The 25396-nt window shown below is 35.5% G+C and overlaps 1 protein-coding gene across 21 annotated transcripts in view; it reads left to right on the top strand.

The window, feature by feature from the left end:
• The window catches only part of LOC130450870 (twitchin), an 83160-nt gene that overhangs the window by 57048 nt on the left and 716 nt on the right, over nt 1-25396 (top strand). For 20 of the 21 annotated variants that reach the window (XM_056789559.1, XM_056789560.1, XM_056789550.1 and 17 more), the window contains 27 exons: nt 1131-2327; nt 2748-3356; nt 3417-3719; nt 3776-4524; nt 4604-4739; nt 4797-5684; nt 5779-6360; nt 6424-6726; nt 6796-8565; nt 9405-9686; nt 9762-10067; nt 10122-10424; nt 10481-12253; nt 12310-13027; nt 13080-13825; nt 13882-14184; nt 14303-14581; nt 14784-14889; nt 15120-15325; nt 15384-15844; nt 15976-20545; nt 20802-22275; nt 22341-22567; nt 22764-23054; nt 23130-23798; nt 23864-24163; nt 24833-25209. In XM_056789559.1, coding sequence (XP_056645537.1) covers nt 1131-2327; nt 2748-3356; nt 3417-3719; nt 3776-4524; nt 4604-4739; nt 4797-5684; nt 5779-6360; nt 6424-6726; nt 6796-8565; nt 9405-9686; nt 9762-10067; nt 10122-10424; nt 10481-12253; nt 12310-13027; nt 13080-13825; nt 13882-14184; nt 14303-14581; nt 14784-14889; nt 15120-15325; nt 15384-15844; nt 15976-20545; nt 20802-22275; nt 22341-22567; nt 22764-23054; nt 23130-23798; nt 23864-24163; nt 24833-25209 — 19928 coding nt within the window. The remainder of the gene's footprint in view (nt 1-1130; nt 2328-2747; nt 3357-3416; nt 3720-3775; nt 4525-4603; nt 4740-4796; nt 5685-5778; nt 6361-6423; nt 6727-6795; nt 8566-9404; nt 9687-9761; nt 10068-10121; nt 10425-10480; nt 12254-12309; nt 13028-13079; nt 13826-13881; nt 14185-14302; nt 14582-14783; nt 14890-15119; nt 15326-15383; nt 15845-15975; nt 20546-20801; nt 22276-22340; nt 22568-22763; nt 23055-23129; nt 23799-23863; nt 24164-24832; nt 25210-25396) is intronic. The other variant, XM_056789565.1, reaches the window with a different exon arrangement.

The raw sequence follows: 25396 nt of genomic DNA on the forward strand, positions 1-25396 counted from the left end.
ACTGTAAATTGTCAATTAAAAAATAAAAATTGACATGTTTTAGGTTCTTATCGCATAATAACGCTAAAATTGAATTTATTCCATACCCATGGACCGCATTGTATAACCAAAAATTATTTGGCAACTTGAAATTTGAAATATTATCGTCTGATATGAATATTCGTATTTTGAAAAAAAAAACGATATATCATTGTGATCATCTTGTATGTGAGTTACTACTGCATTTTAATGTACATCCAATCTATAAAATTCAATTCGTAAACCATTTGTGTATTCCGATTCTAGTCACCATATGTTAATTTTATTTGTTATATTGGTGTCTTAAGTGTTGCTAACACCTTTAATTTGGATGGCAGGACAAAATCCAAAACATTGTTATTTTCTCACTCCAATTTGGTGGGACTGTAATGCGAACTAGTATTTCTTGTATTTTCTGAATTTTCATAAAGTGTAATAAATTTTCATAGATAATTCCTAAATGATATAATATTTGTAACTGTTAATATTTTGGGCAAAGTTTATGTTAGTTTTGTGTATTTACCTTAATTAATTTGTGATATTTGATAACTAGTTATTTGTTCCATTGCTGATTTGATAATTTAATACATCTTGTAAGACTATAAAAATAAGTTTAAGAAATATATTAAGCTATTGGAAATTGAAAATTTCGGAAGAGATTATTTTGTAGGTTATTCAAATTATTAAGCAAAATTAACTATTCTCGTGGAAACACAGTTATCGTTTGAAATAATAGGAAATGATTAGTGAGTTACAGCAATGTCAGCGGCCAACTATTACAGATACAAGATTACTTTGTTGTTATCTATTTCTACTTTCCAATAAATGTCGCAATTTATTTCACGAAAGTTTTTTCATTTAAATTTGTGATACATTAATTCGTTGTTAGTTATTAATACGACTATACTTTTGATATTGTTCAGTTAAATAGATTTACTTACTGTAGATTTATTAAATGTTATAAATATGTTGAAACATATCAAAACATCATAAATATTCTTATATAGCTTTGAACGAATCAAAAATATATGAAAAATACAATATTAAATTAGAAAAGTGTTAGCAACACAAGTTGAAACAAATAGTTACTTATCAACTAAGGAATATTTCAGATGAAGCAAGCAAACCTAAAGATGTAGAAGTTGTTGATTGGGATGTTGATCATGCAGATTTAACTTGGAAAGTACCAGATAGTGATGGAGGAGTTCCCATTACCGGCTACGTTATTGAGTACAAAGAAAAATTCGCTAAGGATTGGAAATCAGGCGTTGAAGTACCTGGCGATCAACTTAAAGGCACAGTACCTAAACTAAAAGAGAATAGTCAGTATGAATTTAGAGTAAGGGCTATAAATAAAGCTGGGCCAGGCGAACCGAGCGATCCTACTAAGCCTATTATAGCTAAATGCAGATTCGTCAAACCATTCATCATTGGCAATGATCTAAATAACATTATTATCAAGAAAGGACAAGTAGTTAAATATGATATTAAATTTGGTGGAGAACCAGAACCAGAAGTACAATGGTTTTTAGATAAAAAAGAAATAAAACCAGATCTTGAAGAAAGAATTACTATTGATAAGTATGATAAAAACACCATTATTACAGTACGTAGATGTACAAGAGCAGATAGTGGAAAATACCGACTAGTACTCAGCAATAGTTCTGGGACTTGTGAAGGTATTACAGAGGTCATAGTACTAGACAAACCTACACCTCCAAAAACAATGAAAATTGAAGAAATTCGTGCTGACCATGTTACTGTTGCTTGGCAAAAACCAGAGGATATGGGCGGTACTGATCTCACTGGTTATGTACTGGAAAAAATGGATATGGATACCGGACGGTGGATACCTGCTGGTGAAGTAGGTCCCGATGAAAACAATTTTACATTCAAAAATTTGACTCCTAAGAAAAAATATAAATTCAGAGTTCGGGCTAAAAATAAAGAAGGAGAGTCAGAACCTCTGGAAACTGACGATTTCATCTTAGCAAAGAATCCTTATGATGAACCCGGAGCTCCAGGGCAACCTGAGATATTTGATTATGATAACAAGAGTGCAAGTCTGAAATGGTCCAAGCCTGATAGTGATGGGGGTCGTCCAATTACCCATTACACAGTAGAAATGAAAGACAAATTTGCTGTTGATTGGTCTGAAGTTGCTCAAACTTCTGACAATACCCCTGAAATTGTTGTTTCTGGTTTGAAAGAAAACATGGTATACCAGTTCCGTGTAAGGGCACACAATAAAGCTGGGCCTAGTGTACCTTCAGCACCAACCGCTAATCATCTCTGCAAACACAAAAACTGTAAGAATTTTTTGCTTGATTTGCTTGAGTTGTTAATATTCCTAAAGAATATTTTGATGCTTCAAATACTAATAGATTGCTTCTTATGAAATTACGATTATTTTAGAATAACCATTTTTGTTTTCTGCTCAATTATTTTCAATATAAAGTTGTTTGCCTCATTTCTTAGGTGAAATTATGTTGGAGTGATAGTTGATTTGATCACTAGATTATCATATTCATTTCAAATTCCAGGAGAAACTCTACAATAAAAAAAGGTTTAGGTTCGATTATTTTCTATATTTTATTGACTATTTTCAGGAGTTTAATCTGATTTCAAAGTTTATTCCATAAATATTTTGGAATTGAGACGTTTCAACATATCGTACGGATTTTAATTCTCGAAAAAGTGCCAGCTAAATATATCGTTTTATTTTACAGTAAAACCAAGAATTGATCGTGAAACATTTAAAGCTATTACTATCAAAGCTGGTCGTACCCACAAATGGGCAGTTGACTTTATGGGAGAACCTCCACCGTCTGTTAAATGGGTGTGGAGAGATGACATTCCATTATCAAATAGTGAGCGCATAAAAATTGAAAATTCTGACTACCACACAGATTTCACACTCATTAATACCGTTCGTAAAGATTCGGGAAAATATACACTCATCATTGAAAACGTTAACGGAAAAGACACGGAAACTGTTGAACTGACTGTTCTAAGTAAACCAGCAGCTCCAGAAGGACCTTTAGAAGTATCTGATGTGACTGCAGAAAAATGTAAAGTTAGCTGGAAGAAACCGGAAGACGATGGAGGTAGTCCAATTAAAGAATATGAAATTGAAAAGATGGATGTATCCACTGGAAAATGGATACGAGTCGGTCGTTTGCCTGCAGACAGAATTTCACCTGATGGTAAAGGAGAATTTGAGGTGGCAGGACTCATTCCAGGTTCTGAATACAAATTTAGGGTAACAGCTGTAAATGCAGAGGGTGATTCTGATCCTCTTATATCTGAAAAGCCAGTACTAGCAAAGAATCCATTCGGTAAGGTTTATTCATTAAAATTTTTGATCTGATAACTGTATTTTTAAAATTTTTTCTTAGATGCTTCTGGTAAGCCGGGTACTCCAGAAATCATTGATTATGATAACAAAGGTGTAAATCTTAAATGGACTCCTCCCAAAAACGATGGGGGAGCGCCAATTGAAAAATATATTATAGAAAAAAAAGACAAATTCAAACCTGACTGGGAAAAAGCAGTTGAAGTACACGCTGACCAATTGGAAGCTCGTGTTGATGATTTAAAAGAACGTGGTGAATACCAGTTTCGTGTGATCGCAGTTAACAAGGCTGGACCAGGAACTCCATCAGATGCATCTCAAATGCAAATTATAAAACACCGAGCACGTAAGTTGATGTTTTTCATTCAGGTTAAATTAAATATTATATCTTGTCTTTTGTAGTTAAACCTAGAATTGATAGAACTAATCTTAAGCCCATAATCGTGCGAGCTGGAAAACCTATTAAGTATGATATTGATATCAAAGGTGAACCGATTCCCACTTGCACTTGGTTTCACAATGATGAAGAGGTCAAGTCGGAAGGAAATATTGAAATTATAAATGTCGATTATAATACTAAAATTAATATTACTAATTCTATTAGAAAAAATACGGGTCTATACAAAATCAAAGCTGTTAATGAACACGGATTTGATGAAGCTGAAGTTGAGGTGACTGTGTTGTCATCTCCTTCCAAACCAAAAGGACCACTTAAGGTTACCGATGTTACCAGAGGTGGTTGCAAACTTACATGGGAAAAACCTGAAGATGATGGTGGTAAACCTATAACTGGTTATCAAGTAGAGAAATATGATAAACAAACTGGTCGTTGGGTTCCAGTTGGAAGAACGAATGATACCGAAATGGATGTTAAAGGTTTGCAAGAAGGACATGAATATGATTTTCGTGTTAAAGCTATTAATGATGAAGGAGAATCTGAACCACTCGAAACTGATGGTTCTATTATTGCTAAGAATCCATACGATATTCCGGGTAAGCCCGGAGTACCTGAAATTATAGACTGGGATGTTGATCGTGTAGATTTGAAATGGACTCCACCTAAAAATACTGGAGGTGCTCCAATTATTGGATATGTTATTGAAAAGAAAGAGAAATTTTCTACATCGTGGGATGAAATTCATACTACAGATGTAAGTAATTTTTGAAATTTCATTATTGCCAGTATAAGATAAATTTTATTTATTCAATTTATTTCATACATTCTATCAGTCACCAACATGTGAAGCACGTGTACCCGGTCTAAAAGAGAGAAATACATACCAGTTTCGTGTTCGAGCGATTAACAAAGCTGGTCCAGGTGAACCTAGTGATGCTACGAATCCTCATGTAGCTAAAGCCAGACATTGTAAGTTTTCATGTCATTTGTTTGTTTTTTCATCAATTTAATCAATTCCTTTTTTAGTACGTCCACAAATTAATCGTGAAAAAATGCACACGGTCAAAGTGCGAGCTGGACAGCTCGTTAAATACGATGTCGATGTTAAAGGTGAACCTCCACCAGTTTGCACTTGGAGTTTTTCTCATAAACCACTTGAAAACATCGGTTCTGTTAAAATTGAGAACGAAGATTATAACACCAAACTTACACTTAGTGATACAAAAAGAAAAGATACTGGAACTTACACTCTCAAAGCAGAAAATGATTCTGGTTTTGATGAAGCTACTGTAGAAGTTATTATATTAGACAAGCCCGAAAAACCAGAAGGACCACTTGACGTAACAGAAGTCCATAAAGAAGGATGCAAACTTAAATGGAATAAACCTAAAGATGATGGTGGTTTACCCATAACTGGCTATGTTATTGAGAAACAGGATATTCAAACAGGACGTTGGTTACCAGCAGGCTTTGTTGATGCTGATAAACTAGATCATGAAATTACTGGACTGGAACCAAACAAAAAATACAACTTTAGAGTTAAAGCCGTCAATGAAGAAGGTGAATCAGAACCTCTTGAGAACGATATAGCAATTGTTGCCAAAAATCCATATGATATCTCGGCTCCACCTGGTCTTCCAGAAATAGTCGACTGGGATGAGAAGTCTGTTAAACTTAAATGGGATAAACCAGTTAGAGATGGAGGATCCCCTATCACTGGATATATTATCGAAGCAATGGATAAATTTGGAGGACAATTTGTGAAAGTAGCTGAAACTGGACCGCAATGTAATGGAACCGTACCTAAACTTGAAGAAGGTAATCAATACAAATTCCGAATAAGAGCTGTAAACAAGGCTGGTATATCTGATCCTTCTGAACAAACCAACTGGCATACAGCCAAACCCAGATTCTGTAAGTAGGAATTTTTAACAAACGATTTGAAAATATTATGAACCTAGTCATGTGTTTTATTATTTATATCTAATAAATTTGATTTTATTTTTAGTGAAACCTCTCATAGATCGAACAAACTTAGTGCCCCTCGCAATAAAAGCAGGTCTGTCAATAAGTTTGGACATTAATATTCAAGGTGAACCTCCACCAACAGTCACTTGGCTATTTAATGGTCAAGAAATACAATCAACTGAAGAAATTCAAATCACTAATGTAGACTACAATACTAAATTTTTTGTACTTAAAGGAAAACGTGTGCATTCAGGAAAATACACCATTATTGCTAAAAATGAAGTAGGCATAGATGAAGCTGAAATTGAAATATCTGTTCTTGGTAAACCTAAAGCACCTAAAGGACCCCTCGAAGTTAGTGATATTACCAAAAATAAGTGTAAACTCAAATGGAACAAACCAGATGATGATGGTGGTTCTCCTATTGACCATTATGAAATTGAAAAACTTGATCCACTTACTGGTCAATGGATTCCATGTGGAAGAAGTACAGAACCCGAAGCAAATATCACTGGATTACAAGAAGGTAAACCTTATAAATTCAGAGTTAAAGCTGTAAATAAGGAAGGTGAATCAGAACCTCTTGAAACCGAAAAAACCATCATTGCCAAAAATCCATATGGTAAGTTCGAAAGTAGATTACATTCCTTCAAAAATAATAATGATAATTAATTATTTATTAAAGATGAGCCTAGTAAACCAGGTCGTCCAGATCTTAAAGACTGGGACAAAGATTTCGTCGAACTGTCATGGAAACCTCCAGTTAGTGATGGAGGAGCGCCAATTCAAAAGTATATTATTCAAATGCATGATAAGGCTGGTCGTGGATGGATCGACGCAGCGTCTGTACCCGGAGATAAAACTATTGGAAGAGTAGAAACTGTAGAAGAAGGTCATGAATATGAATTTCGTATTGTTGCAGTTAACAAAGCTGGACCTAGTGAGCCAAGTGATCCGTCTAAACCAGTTATAGCTAAGCCAAGATTTTGTAAGTATATTGATTAATAGAATATAGTTTACGACAACGTGGTCAAAACTTGATTAATTTTATTTGTAGTGGCTCCCAAAATTGATCGCAAAAATCTGGGGAAAAAAGTTTTACGCACTGGCCAATTATTACGTTTGGAAGCTGATGTCAAAGGTGAACCAGCTCCAGTTGTTGTTTGGACATTGAAAGATCAAACTCTAAGAAATAATGATAGAATTAAAATAGATAATGAGGAATATCATACCAGTTTCATATTCAAGAATGTACAAAGAAGTGATACTGGTATTTATACTGTAACAGCAAGAAATGATTCAGGCGTAGACACAGTCGATGTTGAACTTCAGATTATCGCTAAACCTTCTAAGCCCAAAGGGCCTCTTAAAGTATCTGGGGTTACGGCAGAAGGTTGTAAACTCAAATGGGAAGCACCTGAAGACGACGGAGGAGAGCCAATTAGCGGATATGTCGTTGAAAGAATGGATGTTGAAAGTGGACGGTGGATACCAGTTACTACTACAAAAACACCCGAAGCTGACGTTATTGGACTTAACGAAGGAAAAGATTACCAATTCAGGGTCAAGGCAATAAATTCTGAAGGTGAATCAGATCCTTTAGTTACTGATGTACCAACAACTGCTAAGAATCCGTACACCGAACCTAATGCTCCTGGTAAACCAGACATTAAGGATTGGACTAAACACCACGCTGACCTCAAATGGACTCCTCCTAAGAATGACGGAGGTGCACAGATTGAAAAGTACATTGTAGAAAAGAAAGATCCCGTTACAGGTAAATGGCAAAAAGCTCTTGAAGTACCTGGTAACAAAACTGAAGCTAGGGTACCTGATTTACAGGAAGGACAAAAATACCAATTCAGAGTTAAAGCTGTTAACAAAGGAGGTGAGAGTAAGCCTTCACAACCTTCTGAAACAATTACAGCTAAAGACAGATTTGTTGCACCTAAAATCGATCGTACCAATCTTAGAGACCTTACAATTAAAGCTGGTCAGCATATTCGATTAGATGTTAAAGTTAGTGGTGAACCACCACCAATAAAAACCTGGTTTCTCAACAAAGCTCGTATTGAAAATCGAGATGATATTACTATAGATTTGGAGGATTATAAAACAAAACTAGTGATCGGGGTGGCTAAAAGAGTACACACTGGTACATTAACCCTTAAAGCAGAAAATGATTCAGGAAGAGATGAAGCGAGCATTGAGATTAAAGTTTTGGACAAACCTTCTAAGCCAGAAGGACCTCTGAAAATTAGCGATGTTCATAAAGAAGGATGTACTCTTAAATGGAATCCCCCACAAGATGATGGAGGAGTTCCAATTGAATATTATTCTGTTGAAAAAATGGATACATCTACCGGCCGATGGGTATCAGCTGGAAGGGCTAAAGATCCTAAAATTGAACTAAACAACCTAGAGCCTGGACAAGAATACAAATTTAGAGTTTCTGCCGTCAATGCGGAAGGTGAATCTGAACCGTTGGAAGCAGATCAAACAATAGTGGCTAAGAATCCATTTGACGAACCTGGTGCTCCTGGTAAGTGTGAAGTAACAGATTGGGATAAGGACCGAGTAGATCTAAGATGGACTCCACCTGTGAATGATGGTGGATCTCCTATCACTGGATATATTATTGAAAAAAGAGAGAAAGGAACTCCAAAATGGATAAAAGTAGGTGAAACCGGACCATATGAAACAAAAGGCACTGCAGACACTTTGGATGAAGCTGTTGAATATGAATTCAGAGTACGTGCTGTAAATGCTGCAGGTCCTGGCGAGCCAAGTCAACCATCTCAATCAGTGATTACGAAGCCTAGACGATGTAAGTAAAACTAGTTGAAAATTTAGTAGGACTATAATTAATAAGCTTAATTTAGTTTGAAAATCATATTACTCGTATAATATGATAATGAATTGAACTAAATTCCCTAAAAATGAATTAGTAGAGAAGTAAGAGTCGAGGAACTTTGTTGGCTTCAGACTTGATTCATTATATAATTGAGAGATAAGATCTACTGGAATCAATTCTAATTATAATAAATAAATATTGGCTAGTCATCTTTCAAATGTTTGGTAAGAGAAGAACATTCTCATAAAGACGAAGACATTTACTTAATGAAAACCAAAGAATTTATTTTCTGTGAAAACTGCTAAATATGTTTTAAATGTTCAATTTTGTTTTTTAACTCAGTATTATTTTATTGGAATCAAAGATTTATTCATTATTGGTCACATGCAGCTACCGGTAGCGGTAGTACTCGAGAACTGTTGAACGCTCGCTGTCAAGTCATTTTTCATTTCTATTAATTGTTAGTTTAGTTTATTAAAAAAAAATAATTTTTTCTTAATATAAGAAGTGTTACATTATAAGTGATAAACGTGATGGTACTTTGTCTAGTTTTTTTTAAATTACGAGATGTTTCCATATATGTATATATAAGTGGCCATTATAATTCAAAACGATGTTATGGAGAATAATCCAAGGCTTTGTCTCAGTTTTTGTTCTCTTTTTCACTTGTCACTTCCACTACCGCTGCACCAATTAAAAGCGCTCATTAACGGGGCGTCCGCTACAGAACGTGTTGAGTTTGGGACATATGGTTTCGTTTGCTGAATGCCACCATTGATTAATTAAATTCATTCATAGTTTTTGTGTTACAGTGGCTCCAAAGATTGATCAACGCAACTTGTTCAATATAACAGTAAAAGAAGGGGAACCTATCTACATTGATGTTAAAATTAGTGGCGAACCAGCGCCTGAAGTTTCATGGTATCAAGATGGCAAAACGTTATGTCAAACCTCTTATAAACACGTTGATAATATTCCATATAACTCCAAACTATTTAACGATAAACCCGAACGCAAGGATTCTGGAGTTTACAAAATTGTTGCAATGAACAAATATGGACAAGATCAGGCTGAAATCGAAATAACTGTGGTTTGTAAGTATGTTATACATATTCATTCATTTTTTATATATCATTTGTTTTCCTATTTGTAATTCAATTTTTCATCAGCAAAACCAGGACAACCTGAGGGTCCTTTAGAAGTGTCAGATATTCATAAGGATAAGTGCACTTTGAAGTGGAAAAAACCAAAAGATGATGGAGGTGAGCCAATTGAAAGCTACGTAGTGGAAAAGTTCGATACCGAAACAGGAATATGGCTACCAGTTGGTAAAGTTTCCGGTGCTGTACCGGAAATGAAGGTAGACGGCTTAACACCTGGACATGAATATAAATTCAGAGTAAAAGCCGTTAATAAAGAAGGTGAATCTGAGCCGCTTGAAACGCTCGGTTCTATTGTTGCTAAAGATCCTTACAGTAAGTATTTAAATAAATGTAAACATAGTATTATTACAACATTTCTTATCACAGCAATTGCTGGTAGACCTGGAACCCCAGAACCAACAGATTGGTCAGCTAATCATGTGGATCTCAAATGGATCGAACCAGTTTCAGATGGTGGATCACCTATTACAGGTTACATAATTGAAATGAAAGATAAATATAGTCCCATTTGGGAAAAAGCTCTTGAAACTACTAGTTCCATACCTACAGCAACTATTTCAGGCCTGATCGAAGGAAATGAATATCAATTCAGAGTGATAGCAATAAATGAAGCTGGGTTAAGTATGCCTTCTGATGCAAGTAAAACATTTATTGCTAAACCACGATTCTGTAAGTAAATTTTATAAAGTAGACTCAAAAAATATATTATTTTGTTTTATTTACAGTGGCACCGAAAATTGACAGACGATATCTTCACGATGTCACTCTTTCTGTAGGATCACCACTTAAATTTGAGGCAAACATTATTGGTGAACCACCTCCATCAGTTGAATGGCGCTTCCAAGGTACTGTTCTAAAGAATGATAATCGTACAACAATTGACAATGTGGACTATAACACCAAAATGGCTATTCGTCCTGTTAACCGTGATGACACTGGTGAATATAAAATTACAGCTTCTAATAGTTCTGGAAAAGATACACATGTAATCAATGTTACGGTTACCGACAAACCTACTCCACCCCAAGGACCATTACAAGTATCTGATGTTAACAAAAACGGATGTAAACTTAAATGGAAGAGACCTAAAGATGATGGCGGTGTCCCAATTGAATATTATCAAATCGATCGAATGGATCCGGAAACGGGTTGCTGGGTTCCATGTGGAAGAGCTACTGAGCCTAATTTTGAAGTAACTGGTCTTACTCCAGAACATGAATATAAATTTAGAGTGACAGCTGTGAATTCTGAAGGGGAATCTAAACCATTAGAAAGTGAACAAACTATACTTGCTAAAAATCCATTTGACGAACCTGGTGCCCCAGGTCACCTCAAAGCTACTGATTGGGATAAAGACCACGTTGATTTGGCTTGGACTTCCCCAAAAGATGATGGTGGTTCACCTATCACTGGATATATCATTGAAAAGAAAGATAAGTTTGGCGACTGGGAAAAAGCTATTGAAGTGCCAGCTGATCAACTTAAAGCTACTGTAGCAGATCTTATAGAAGGACAGCCTTATCAATTCCGAGTAAAAGCCGTCAATGCAGCAGGGCCCGGTGAACCAAGTAATGAAACACCAATTATTATAGCTAAGCCCCGTAATATGGCACCAATGATTGATAGAACTAATCTTAATAAACTTAAAATTCGTGCGGGACAAAACTTCAGCTTTGATGTCAAAGTTTCTGGAGAACCAATGCCTACTACTAAATGGTTAAATAAAAACAGAGAATTGAAATCCAGCGATGGAATGAAGGTACAACATGGAGAATATATTTCAAAAATAAGTGTACGGAATGCAACACGTGCTGATTCGGGAACATATACCATAACGGCAGAAAATGTTAATGGTAAAGATATTGCTGATGTTGAAGTAATTATACTTGATGTACCTAGTCCACCTGGTGGACCACTAAAAGTGTCCGATATCCATGCTAATGGGGCTAAACTCAGCTGGAAACCACCTGCTGACGACGGTGGGCAACCCGTTGAAAGATACATTGTAGAAAAAATGGATGAAGCTTCAGGTCGCTGGGTACAAGCTGGAGAAACTGATGGACCAGAAACATCTTTAGCTGTTGAAGCTTTGGTACCGGGTCATAAATATAAATTTAGAGTCAGAGCTGTTAATAGACAGGGTAAATCAGAACCCGTACAAACAAGTCAAGCTGTAGAAGCCAAGAATCCCTATGATGAGCCTGGTAAAACAAGTGCACCTGAAATTATTGACTATGACAAAGATTTTGTTGAACTTAAGTGGAACAAGCCAGAAAATGATGGAGGCTCGCCCATCACTGGATACATAATTGAAAAACGTGATAAATATAATCCTAATTGGGAAAAATGTGCTGAAATTGAAGGAGATATTCCTAAGGGGAAAGTTAAAGATCTTATAGAAGGAACTCCATATGAATTTAGAGTTAGATGTGTTAATAAAGCCGGACCTGGGGATGCAAGTGATGCATCAAAGATACATGTTGCCAGACCTAAAAACCGTAAGTATAGTGAGAGTGATAAATATAAAGCATTAAATTTATATTTTTTTTTGCAGTTGCTCCTAAAATTGATAGAAACTACTTCACAGATCTTAAAATTAAAGTTGGATCCTCCATCGAATTCAATGTTCCTGTTATCGGAGAACCTCCTCCATCAAAAGAATGGAAACATAAAGAAGATCTCTTATTCAACAATGAGCGCGTTAAAATTATAAATGAAGATTACAAAACGAATATAAAGATTATAGATGCCAAGAGATCTGATAGTGGATCATATACTCTTACTGCGAAAAATATTAATGGTAAAGATGTAGCGACAGTTAAAGTTACTGTACTCGACATTCCTACTCCTCCAGAAGGTCCTCTCAAAGCTGATAATATTACTAAAAGCTCTATAACTCTCCACTGGAAACCACCAAAAGACAATGGTGGATCAGAAATTACACATTACACTGTAGAAAAACTAGATACGGAGAACATGAGATGGGTACCATGTGGAGAGGCCATAGGTACATCTATGCGTGTTGACCATTTAAGTGAAGGACACGACTATCAGTTTAGGGTGAAAGCGGTCAATAAAGAAGGAGATTCGGCTCCCTTGCAGACAACTGAATCTATCACAGCTAAAGATCCCTTTAATAAACCAGACAGACCCGGTGTTCCACTAGCCACAGACTGGGATAAAGATCATGTAGACATTGAATGGACAGCCCCTAAGAAAGATGGTGGTGCTCCTATAACTGAATACATTATTGAAAAGCGACCTAGACATGGGTAAGTAATTTAATGTACATGCAAAGATTACTCGATGAGATATTTATTTCAGAACATGGGAAAGAGTTTGTGACGTACCTGGTAAAACAACTAAAGCAACAGTACCCAATTTAATTGAAGGAGAGGAATATGAATTCAGAGTTATAGCCGTGAATAAAGGAGGCCACAGTGAGCCTAGTGAAGCAAGTCTTCCCATTACAGCTAAACCTAGATTCCAAGCTCCCATATTTAACAAAAATTTGTTGGAGGATATTACTGTTAAAGCGGGGCAGCGTTTTGGATGGACCATTCCTATCGAAGCATCACCTAAACCTGTTGCTAAATGGACCCTAAATGGTAAACAAATTAATTCAAGTGACAGAATTGATATGGCTGTCTACAACAATAAAGTGTCCTTCGATGTTTCTTCTTCTTTGAGATCGGACGCAGGAAGATATACATTGACACTAACTAATGATTTGGGAAGCTTCACGGCATCTGCACAAGTCACTGTAATAGATAAACCTACTCCACCACAACCACCACTAGACATCACTAGTGTTACGAAAGACAGCGCTAGAATTTCCTGGAAGGTACCAATGGATGATGGAGGATCACCTATTTTACATTATATTATTGAAAAAATGGATGTATCACGGGGAACATGGTCAGATGCTGGCATGGCAACTATCACCTCGCACGACATCACAAGATTGATTCATCGTAAGGAATATTACTTCCGAGTAAAAGCTGTAAACGCAGTAGGTGAATCAGAACCATTAGAAACACCAAAAAGTATTATTGCCAAAAATGAATTTGGTAAGGCGAATATTGTAGTGAATAATAGTTACCAATAACATGAAATAATATTTTAGATGAACCTTCTGCTCCTGGCAAACCAGCTGTTACTGATTGGGATAAAGATCATGTTGACCTTGAATGGACTCCACCGAAAAGTGACGGTGGATCTCCGATTACTGGATATATTATTCAGAAAAAAGAGAAAGGCAGTCCTTACTGGACAAATGCTGTGCATGTTCCAGCGAGCAAAAATATTGCTACAGTACCTGATTTAACAGAAGGACAAGACTACGAATTTAGAGTAATTGCCTCTAATACTGCTGGACAGAGTGAACCATCAGAACCATCTGATTCAGTTACAGCGAAAGCTCGATTTCGTAAGTTGTACAAAGTTTCAATTTATCATAAATTTCAATCCGACTTTTTTTAAACTTTTCAATCAAACCAAATCTCATTGACATTAATTAACAATTTAAAGTTGATTTATTTTCTTAGTGGCACCAAAGATTAAAACACCTCTCAACGATATTCGAATCAAAGCTGGACTTATTTTACATATTGATGTGGACTTCATTGGTGAACCATGTCCTTTAGTTACATGGAGCGTTGGAAGTAAGCCATTGACAGCAGATGAACGTACTACTGTTACATCAATTGGCTATCACACAACTATACATACTGTGAACGTTAAACGTTCAGACAGTGGTTTATATCACATATTGCTAAAAAACAATTCGGGAATTGATGAAGGATCGTTCCATGTAACTGTACTAGGTAAGTTTCAATAAAGTCATACATAGGAAAACAGATCGCCATAGTCTGGTAAGCAACTGTAATAGATATATGATTCCTTTTTTATAGTAATAATTACTTTTTCACTACATGTCACTCATTTGAAGATTAAAAGGGTATGTTATTATATTTTGAAATGGTTCTTTTATGATGATAATGAAAAATCTCTTAAATAAAATTTTAGATCGTCCTGGGCCTCCACAGAAACCAATTGAATATGAAGAAGTTACAGCTCAAAGTGTAACACTATCATGGAAACCACCTAAAGATAATGGTGGTAGTGAGATTACGTAAGTATATCATGGATTTATTTCTATTCATTATATAAACATAATGACAGTAAAATTTCTCTATAGAATATGTAAATAACATTCGACCCTATGCTATTTTTAAGTTGCTTTGATTGTTTTTGTAAAACTGTATGGAAAGAGTGCCGTCGATTGATTGTCTGGTTCCGTATCCTACGAAAAATAAAAGTAAACTCATGTATTCAACTATATAATATTACAAACTATTTCAGTGGCTACGTTATTGAAAAACGCGACTTGACACATGGCGGTGGCTGGGTACCAGCAGTTAACTACATTAATCCTAAATACACACATGCAGTTGTACCCAGATTATTAGAAGGAACCAAATACGAATTCCGAGTATTTGCAGAAAATATGCAAGGACGTTCAGATCCATTGGAGACTGAGAAGCCCATTGTTGTTAGAAACCAATATGGTAGTTTATTTATTGAAACATACATACACAATTTTTATTTTTCATATAATTATTTTAGACGTACCTGGAAAACCTGGCAAACCAGAATTAGTTGATAGTGACAAAGACCATATCAGAATAAAATGGACTGCTCCTATAAGCAACGGAGGTTCACCAATCATAGGTTATGATATAGAACGTCGTGATAGGGCGACTGGAAGATGGGTTAATCTGAACAAAGAGCCCAATAGAAATACAGAATATTATGATGACAGAGTTCAAGAAGGACATCAATATGAATACAGAGTATCGGCAGTTAATGCTGCCGGTGCCGGAAAACCAAGCGATGTTTCTAGCATATTTACTGCTAAACCAATGAAAGAAAAGCCCAAACTCTGGCTTGATGGAATTATCGGCCGTAAAATTAAAGTTCGTGCTGGAGAACCAATCAACATCAACATTCCACTTTCTGGTGCACCAGCTCCAAAATGTGAATGGACTAAAAACAAAATTAACATTCCCGAATCTAACAGAGTATATGTAAGTAAACGAAAAGTGTTTCTTGCCAACGTATGAACCTATACGTTTATAGTTGAAAATTTAATAGTTACTATATTGTATCTTACACTCTTTTTGCTTTGTTATTATGTAATATAATATTCGAATTTCAGACTGAAACTACAAGTGAAAATAGTAGACTTCGTGTTGAATCATCAAATAGAGACGATACTGGTACTTACACAATTAAAGCATCAAATGAATATGGTACTGACGAGGCAGATATTGAAGTTATTGTTGTTGATAAACCTGGAATTCCCAAAGGACCGTTACAATACACAGCAACAACTCAAGATACAATATCGTTATCTTGGAATCCACCAAATGATGATGGTGGCGGTGATCTTACTGGATATATCGTAGAAGTTAGCGAATTCGGCACAGATAGTTGGCGTCCATGTCCAGGCTTTTGTCCCAAACCATCATTCACTGCACGTGGTTTAACTGAGAGAAAAAAATATGTATTTAGAGTTCGAGCTGAAAATATTTATGGTGTTTCTGAACCACTGGAAGGTAAGCCAGTTGTGGCCAAAAGTCCATTTGATCCACCTGGTCCACCGAGTCAACCAGAAGTTACTGGCTATTCTTCATCTACTTGTTCACTTAAATGGAAGCCACCGACTGCAACTGGCGGTAAACCAATTACTGGTTATTACATAGAAAAACGTGAAAGAGGAGGGGATTGGATAAAGGTTAATACATATCCGACTCCTAATGTACAATATACTGTACAAGATTTGCGAGAAGATAATAAATATGAATTTCGTGTTGTGGCTGTCAATGAGGCTGGTCCTGGAGAGCCAAGTAAACCAACTGAACCAATTACTGCTCAAACTCAAAAATTCGTACCAGATGCTCCCGAGCCACCAAAAGCTGATCGCATCACAAAAGACAGTGTTACTCTGTCCTGGAGAACACCAAGAAATGACGGTGGATCTAAAATTAGAGGTTATATTGTACAAAAACGACTTGTTACCAGTGATAAATGGGACGATGTTAATTCTACACCAGTTAATGATACGATTTATACAGTACCAAATCTAATTGAAGGTGAAACATATCAATTTAGACTTGTAGCAGTCAACGATGTAGGTAAATCAGAACCTAGTAAACCCAGTAGCAACGTAAAAGTGGAAGAACAGCCGAATAAACCTCGTATGGATTTAGCAGGCGTTAGGGATATTACTGTTCGAGCTGGAGAAGATTTTAGTATCCACGTACCATACGTTGGCTTTCCTAAACCCACAGCATCATGGTTTGCTAACGACAAACTTCTTGATGAATCTGATAGTCGGGTATTCCCACAATTGGCAGATGATTATGCTAGTATTATCGTAAAGAATTCTAAAAGGTCTGACAGTGGTCAGTACAGATTACAATTAAAGAATCCATCAGGTTTTGATACTGCTACCATAAATGTTAAAGTATTAGACCGACCTGGAAAACCCGAGAACCTACGGGCCGATGAATTTGCAGGAGATGCACTTACACTTTATTGGCAACCACCTAAAGATAACGGTGGCGCCGAAATTACGAATTATAACATAGAAAAAAAAGAAGCTAAATCACAAACTTGGACTAAAGTTAGTAGTTATGTTACAGTTCCATTTGTTAGAATACGTAATCTTACGCTTGGAAAAGAATATGATTTTAGAGTTATGGCCGAGAATCAATATGGACAATCAGAACCGGCTGTTACATCTGAGCCTATTAAAGCTAGACATCCGTTTGATCCTCCTGGGGCTCCTGGGGTACCTAGAAGTATTGAAACTACTGAAGATTCCATTACGATAACTTGGGCTAAACCAAGACATGATGGTGGCTCTCCAATTACCGGTTATGTAATAGAAAAACGACTAATTACTGAAGATAAATGGACTAAAGCATGCCATGCTCAAGTTCCAGACACAACTTTTAAAGTCATTAATTTGATCGAAAATCACGAATACGAGTTTAGAGTAGCGGCAATAAACGCTGCTGGACAAGGACCTTGGAGTTCAGCATCTGATGCTATATGTGCTAGAGCAGCTCCCAGTGCACCAAAAATAACTTCAGATTTAAGTATTCGGGACATGATTGTGATTGCTGGAGAAGAGCTCAAAATCACTGTTCCATTCACAGCTACACCTAAGCCTAGAGCATCTTGGTGTATTAATGGAGATGAAATTATGTCTGATAGTAGAATTAAAATGGATACCACTGACACTGCCTGTATTTTTGTCAACAAATGCGCTAAGCGATCTGACACTGGTAGTTATACAATTAAATTGACCAATTCTGAAGGTTCAGATTCTGCTTCATGCAGAGTATTAGTTGTGGATAAGCCTCTACCACCTCAAGGTCCACTTGATATATCCGATGTGACTCCTGATAATTGTTCATTAGCATGGAGGCCACCAACAGATGATGGTGGTTCACCAATAACAAATTACATTGTCGAAAAACTTGACACAAACGGTATTTGGGTGAAAGTTAGCAGTTTTGTACGTAACACACATTACGATGTAATGAGTTTAGAACCGAATAAAAAATATAGCTTCAGAATTAGAGCAGAAAATCAATATGGTGTGAGTGCACCACTAGAGAGCGCAGAACCTGTTACTGCTAAATATCCATTTACAGTTCCTGAGCCACCAGGTGCTCCTCGCGTCACTGACTGGGATTTATCAACAATATATTTGAGTTGGGATAAACCTAATAATGATGGAGGTTCACGCATTCAAGGCTATAAACTTGAATACCGTGATATAGTTCATGATACACATTGGCAGAGTGCAAGCGATTATCTAATCAAAGACACTCATTTTGACTTATTCAATTTAACAAGCGGACATGAGTATGAATTTAGAGTACGCGCAAAGAATGCTGCAGGTTTTAGTAAACCTTCAGCTTCATCGACTTCATTCAAACTGAAAGGTAAATATAATGTCCCATCTCCTCCAAGAAACCCTAAAGTAATTAACGTCGGTAAAGGTTACGTAGATTTAACTTGGGAGCCACCAGTCAGTGACGGAGGGTCTCGTATTACAGGTTACATTATTGAAAAACGCGAAATTGGTTCTCCGTTGTGGACAAAATGTAATGATTACAATGTTACTGATAATAATTATACAGTTCTCAGTCTCATGGATAAATCTGAATACGAATTTAGAATTTTCGCCATAAACACTGCCGGAAAGAGTGAACCTAGTAATTGTACCACACCTGTTAAAGTTTGTGAAGTTCTTGGAGGTGAAAAACCGTACTGGATACGTCGTCTTAACAACACATTAGCACCTCTTGGTAAATCGGTCACTCTAGAATGTGAATCTGCAGGAAAACCTGAACCATGCTTCAGATGGATTAAAAATGGTCGTGAAATTAAAATTTCTGGTAGATTTAGAACCGAAATCAAAGGAGGAACTGCATTCCTTCACATTTTAGACCTTCTTGGGATTGATGAAGGTGATTATACTTGCGAAGCTAGTAACACTCTTGGAGCAGTAACAACCACAGCTCGTTTAAAAATTGGAACACCTCCAAGAATTGAACGTCTACCAGATGATTTATATTTAGCTGAAGGAGATAACACTAAGATCAAAATTTACTACTCAGGTGACCAACCTCTTGATGTTATCTTATTGAAGAATGGACAGACTGTCGATGACTCTACACACATCAGATATACAGTATTCGATGATTATATTATTATATTTATAAAAGATATTAATAAAAATGATGCCGGAAATTACAACTTAACTGTGAAAAATGATAGTGGAAGTGCATCAGGTAGCTTTAACGTATATATTACTGGTTTACCTGGTCCACCAAATGGCCCACTGGAAACGACTGAAATTACAAAACATACTTGCAGTTTGGCATGGAAACCACCCAGTTATGATGGTGGTTTAAGGGTGACCCACTACATAGTTGAAAGGAAAGATGTCCTAGGAACCCACTGGATCACTGTTTCTAGCTCTTGTAAAGATACTAACTTCACTGTACAAGGACTAACAGAGGGACAAGAATATTTATTCCGAATAATGGCTGTTAACGACAATGGTGCAGGGCCGCCACTTGATGGTGTCAATCCAGTTAAAGTCAGAGCTCCATTTGATCCACCTGGGCCCCCTGGAATACCTAAAGTAACCCAAGTAGGAGGAGATTTTGTTAATCTTGAATGGTCCAAACCTGAAATTGATGGAGGAGCTAGAATTCAAGGTTATTGGATCGATAAATGTGAAGTTGGCAGTGCAACATGGCAACGAGTGAATGTTTCACTTTGCTTACCAACACAAATTAATATTTCCAATCTGATTGAGGGTCGTAAGTATGAATTCAGAGTATTTGCTCAGAATAAAGCTGGTATTTCGTCACCGTCTAGTGCCTCTAATAGTGTTGAAATCAAAGATCCACTTGCGGCTACACCTCCAGAAATTATCAAACCTCTTAAGAATGCTCAATGCATTCAGAATCATAATGCTAAATTCGAAAGTACAATTACTGGAAATCCTACACCTCACATTACTTGGTATAAAGGAGCTAGAGAAATTACCAGTGGTTCAAGATACCATATTTATAGCGAAGGAGAAGTACATCATCTTATAATTCACGATGTTTTTGGTGAAGATGCCGATGAATATGTATGCAGAGCTAGTAACAAAGCTGGAATCAAATCTACACGAGCTGAATTATTGATAATGAGTAAGTTATCTAGCTTTTTATTCAATTAATTTTCTTAAATTTTCTACGTCTTAGACCATTCTATATGTATTTCTTGATAAATCTCCTTGATTTTTGGTCTGTTTTGATAGAAAATTAGTTTCAAAGAACAGGTAAAAATCCTAAATACACCGAAACTTTAAAATTCAACCTGTTCTTTGAAACTAATTTTCTATAAGAAAAGACCTAGAATCAAGAGGATTTATCAAGAAATAATCCTAATTTGACTAATTTTTAGCTGCTCCAAAACTGAACATTCCTCCACGTTTTCGTGACTCTGCATACTTTGACAAAGGTGAAAATGTTGTTATTAAAATTCCATTCACTGGTTTTCCCAGACCAAAAATCACGTGGATAAGAGAAGGTGAATTGATTGAATCAGGAGGTCATTACCACGTAGAAGTTAAAGATAGACACGCTATTCTTACTATTCGTGATGCTAGCAAACTAGATAGTGGACCATACAGAATCACAGCCGAAAATGAACTGGGACAAGATACCACTATTATAAAGATTCAAATTGCTGATCGTCCTGATCCACCCCGTTTTCCAGCTGCTGATAATATTGGCCATGACTCTTTAGCACTAACCTGGAAAGCTCCTGTATGGGATGGTGGTAGCAATATCACGAATTATCTCGTTGAAAGGAGAGAGCATCCGTTATCGACTTGGATAAGAGTGGGAAACACACGATTAACCACTATCGCAGTAAGTGGGTTAACTCCAGGACATCAATATGAATTCAGAGTATATGCTGAAAACATTTATGGGCGATCTGATCCGTCAGATCTTAGTAATCTCGTAACAATGAAGGATACTATAAAGAAACAAGTAGAAAAGAAAAAATACAAGGTTGATGAAAATGGTAAAAAGATTCGCGAATCTCATAAAGAGCAAGTTAAAGACTATGATAATTATGTATTTGATATTTATTCAAAATTTGTTCCACAGCCGGTTGAAATTAAAACTAGATCAGTGTATGATGACTACGATATTTTGGAAGAAATCGGGACTGGTGCATTTGGTGTTGTACACAGATGCCGAGAACGGAAGACGGGTAACATTTTCGCTGCAAAATTCATTCCAGTTTCCCATGCAATGGAGAAAGAACTTATTAGAAAAGAAATTGATATTATGAATCAGTTACATCATCCTAAACTAATTAATTTGCACGACGCATTCGAAGATGATGACGAGATGGTTTTAATCTATGAATTCTTATCAGGAGGTGAACTCTTCGAAAGAATAACTGCAGAAGGGTATCAAATGTCTGAAGCTGAAGTAATTAACTACATGAGACAAATTTGTGAAGGTATCAAGCATATGCATGAGAGAAATATCATCCACCTTGATATCAAACCAGAAAACATTATGTGCCAAACACGAAAAAGCACAAATATCAAATTAATCGATTTTGGATTAGCTACTAAACTAGATCCTAATGAGATCGTTAAGATTTCTACTGGTACTGCTGAATTTGCAGCACCTGAAATTGTTGAGAGGGAACCTGTAGGATTTTATACAGATATGTGGGCAGTTGGTGTGTTAGGATATGTTCTGTTAAGTGGATTATCGCCATTTGCTGGTGAAAACGACATCGAAACATTGAAAAATGTTAAGGCTTGTGATTGGGACTTCGATGAAGAAGCGTTTGCCAATGTTTCTGAGGAAGGCAAAGATTTTATTCGTAGATTACTACTTAAAAATAAAGAGTAAGTGACTTACTTCCATTTTATTTCAACATATGCTATTTATCTTATTCCATTTTTAATTGTAGAAAACGAATGACTGCTCAAGAATGTCTCTTACATGCATGGCTCAGTGGAGACCATAGTGATTGGACTGATGTCATTGACCAATCCAGATATATTCATATACGAGACAAGATTCGTTCTAAATATGATGCTTGGAATTCATTTGCACTACCTATTGGAAGACTTTCAGAGTACTCATCTCTAAGAAAACTATTAATAGAAAAATATAAAATACATGATGCCTACTTTGGTAAGTTCGCTGATAAATCAAATGTTCTGTACAATGAAACAGTTTTTATATGATTAATTATGTAGTATTATATAATTTTATAATTTCATTGATTACACTAAAGTTGTTATTTACAACCAGTTTAACTCTTATAACAACTGTCAGATATCCTTCACAATATGAATTTAATGCAAATTTTTCATTCCTTCCATTATAGATCGCAGACAAGCTGCACCAAGATTTGTCATCAAACCTCAAAGTGCTTTTTGTTATGAAGGACAAAGTGTTAAATTCTACTGTAGGGTTATTGGTGTTGCTACTCCTACGGTTAGTTGGTACCATAATAACGTAGAATTAAGACAAAGTGTCAAATTCATGAAGAGGTACGCTGGTGATGATTATTATTTTGTGATAAACCGAGCTAAACTACAAGATAGAGGAGAATATATTATTAGAGCTGAAAATCACTATGGTGCTAGAGAAGAAGTAGTATTCCTTAATGTTCAACGTGAGTTATCATCACATTATTTTGTCATATGCCAAACTTTTCAAATACCCGTTTTAACATTTACTATTTTTGCAGCACTTCCTAAAGTTATACCTGAATACAAATCAGAAGCGCCAGTTATACGCAAACGAGAAGCACTACCATATACCTTGTGGAGAGAAGAAAAAGAATGTGCCCCAAGTTTCACATTCTTACTTAGACCTCGTGTTATGCAAGAACGTGATACATGCAAATTGCTGTGTTGTTTGAGCGGAAAACCTTTCCCAACTGTTAAATGGTATAAAGACAAAAGAGAACTTAGTAAATACGAATATTCAATGACCCATTCTGATGGTGTTATAACCATGGAAATAGTGGGATGTAGACCTTCTGATTCAGGAAAATACACATGTATAGCTACTAACCAGCATGGAGTTGACGAAACTTCTTGTGTAGTAATAGTAGAAGGTGCAACAAGTACTCCAGAACAAACAGAGTTGGCCAACAAAATATTATACTCTGGTGACAGAAAGCATATAGAACAACCCATAAAACCAGCTCCAGTTTCGGTAACTGTAAAGAAACTCATTCCTTCAATTAATCCATTGCAACCCAAATCGAATAATCCTAGTATGAATAGTTTAGCACATTCTTCATCTAATCTTAGCGTGGGAGATGGAGATAAAAGGACGTCTAGAAAATATGGCAGATTGGATTCTACGGGAAGTCCAAACAGATCTAGAAATGCAACTAAGGAATTAGCATGTAAGTTGATTTCCAATTTAAATTTATTGAACGATATATTTATTTGTTTTCAAAATTTTTTTCAGTGCCTGACGATTCAACCATGTATATCCCACAATTTACTAGAAGTTTATCTGATTTGACAATTACTGATGGAGACAGCTTAACACTCACAGCACATGTGAAAGGAGACCCAGAACCTCAAATTGTTTGGACTAAAAATGGTAAAGTTTTAAGTTCTTCCGAAGTTGTTGACCTTAAATACAAGAACGGAATCGCAAAATTACATATCAATGAAGTATATCCAGAAGATGAAGGAGAGTACATTTGCAAAGCTACCAATTCCGTAGGAGTTGCCGAAACGAAGTGCAAGCTTAAAATTAAACGTAAGTTCGAGATATAATTTCTCTATTATATATATATATATATATATATATATATATATATATATATATATATATATATATATATATATATATATATATATATGTACAGCTTACATCTAAGTAAACTGATATCTAATATTAATCTACTCTTTTGACAATTGAAAAAAATAATTCTACAAGTACTTTTTTTCATATTTTGTGGAATTTATATAATATTTATTAATTATTTTTAAGTTTTTTCATAATGCTTCAGAAGCGAAGCGTGAAGATGATTTTAATTATATATATATATATATATATATATATATATATTATTAAAATTATGTTTATGTTATGTTATATTATGAAAAAACTTAATTAAAATTAATTTATTAATTAAAAATAATTAATAAATATTATATAAATTCCACAAAATATGAAAAAAAAGTGCTTGTTAGAATTATTTTTTTTAAATGTCAAATATGACAGAGTAGTATAATATTAGATATCAGTTTACTTAGATACTTTACGATTTCTAGTTTTTAAAATTTAATTTATTAAATTATAGTAAATTTTACTTGTTTATAATTTTTATTTTGAGTTAATATTTTGATATTTTACGGTTGCATCAAAATTTTTAGTATATTTGTAAGTTGGACAGTTTATGCAAAAATACATTTTTATTTTCAGCAATGGTAAATGCAGAAAATGGCAAGAAAAAGTCTGAAGATAAACCACCAAGAATAGTGGACCATTTCAAATCTGATTTTGTAGATGATGGGAAACCAGTAACGTTATCTTGTCGTATTATAGGAGCAAACAAATTTGATGTTGTCTGGTTGCATAACAACAAAGAAATCAAACCATCCAAAGATTTCCAATACACAAATGAAGCTAATATCTATAAATTAATAATCGCCGAAATCTTTCCTGAAGATGCTGGCGTCTACACTTGTGAAGCCTTTAATGATGCTGGAGAAAGTTTCAGCAGTTGTACACTAAATGTTCTTGTTCCAGGGGAACAACCCAAAAGCCCCGTTTTCAAAACATTCCCGATTTCCGCCACGGTAAGTTTTGTGCTTCCGTTGATATAATCTTAGTGGTGTAAATTCAGAAATCATTTTTTTGCGTATAAATACCTAGTATTGGGTCAAATTTACCCTGTTCTACTATGAAAACCGAAATGTAATCTACCTATAATATTAAGTACTGAGAGACATTATGTTTTCTATTCAAAATCTTTTATATTTAAAG

This window comes from Diorhabda sublineata, chromosome X (genome assembly GCF_026230105.1).
Source record: "Diorhabda sublineata isolate icDioSubl1.1 chromosome X, icDioSubl1.1, whole genome shotgun sequence".
Taxonomy (NCBI): domain Eukaryota; kingdom Metazoa; phylum Arthropoda; class Insecta; order Coleoptera; family Chrysomelidae; genus Diorhabda; species Diorhabda sublineata.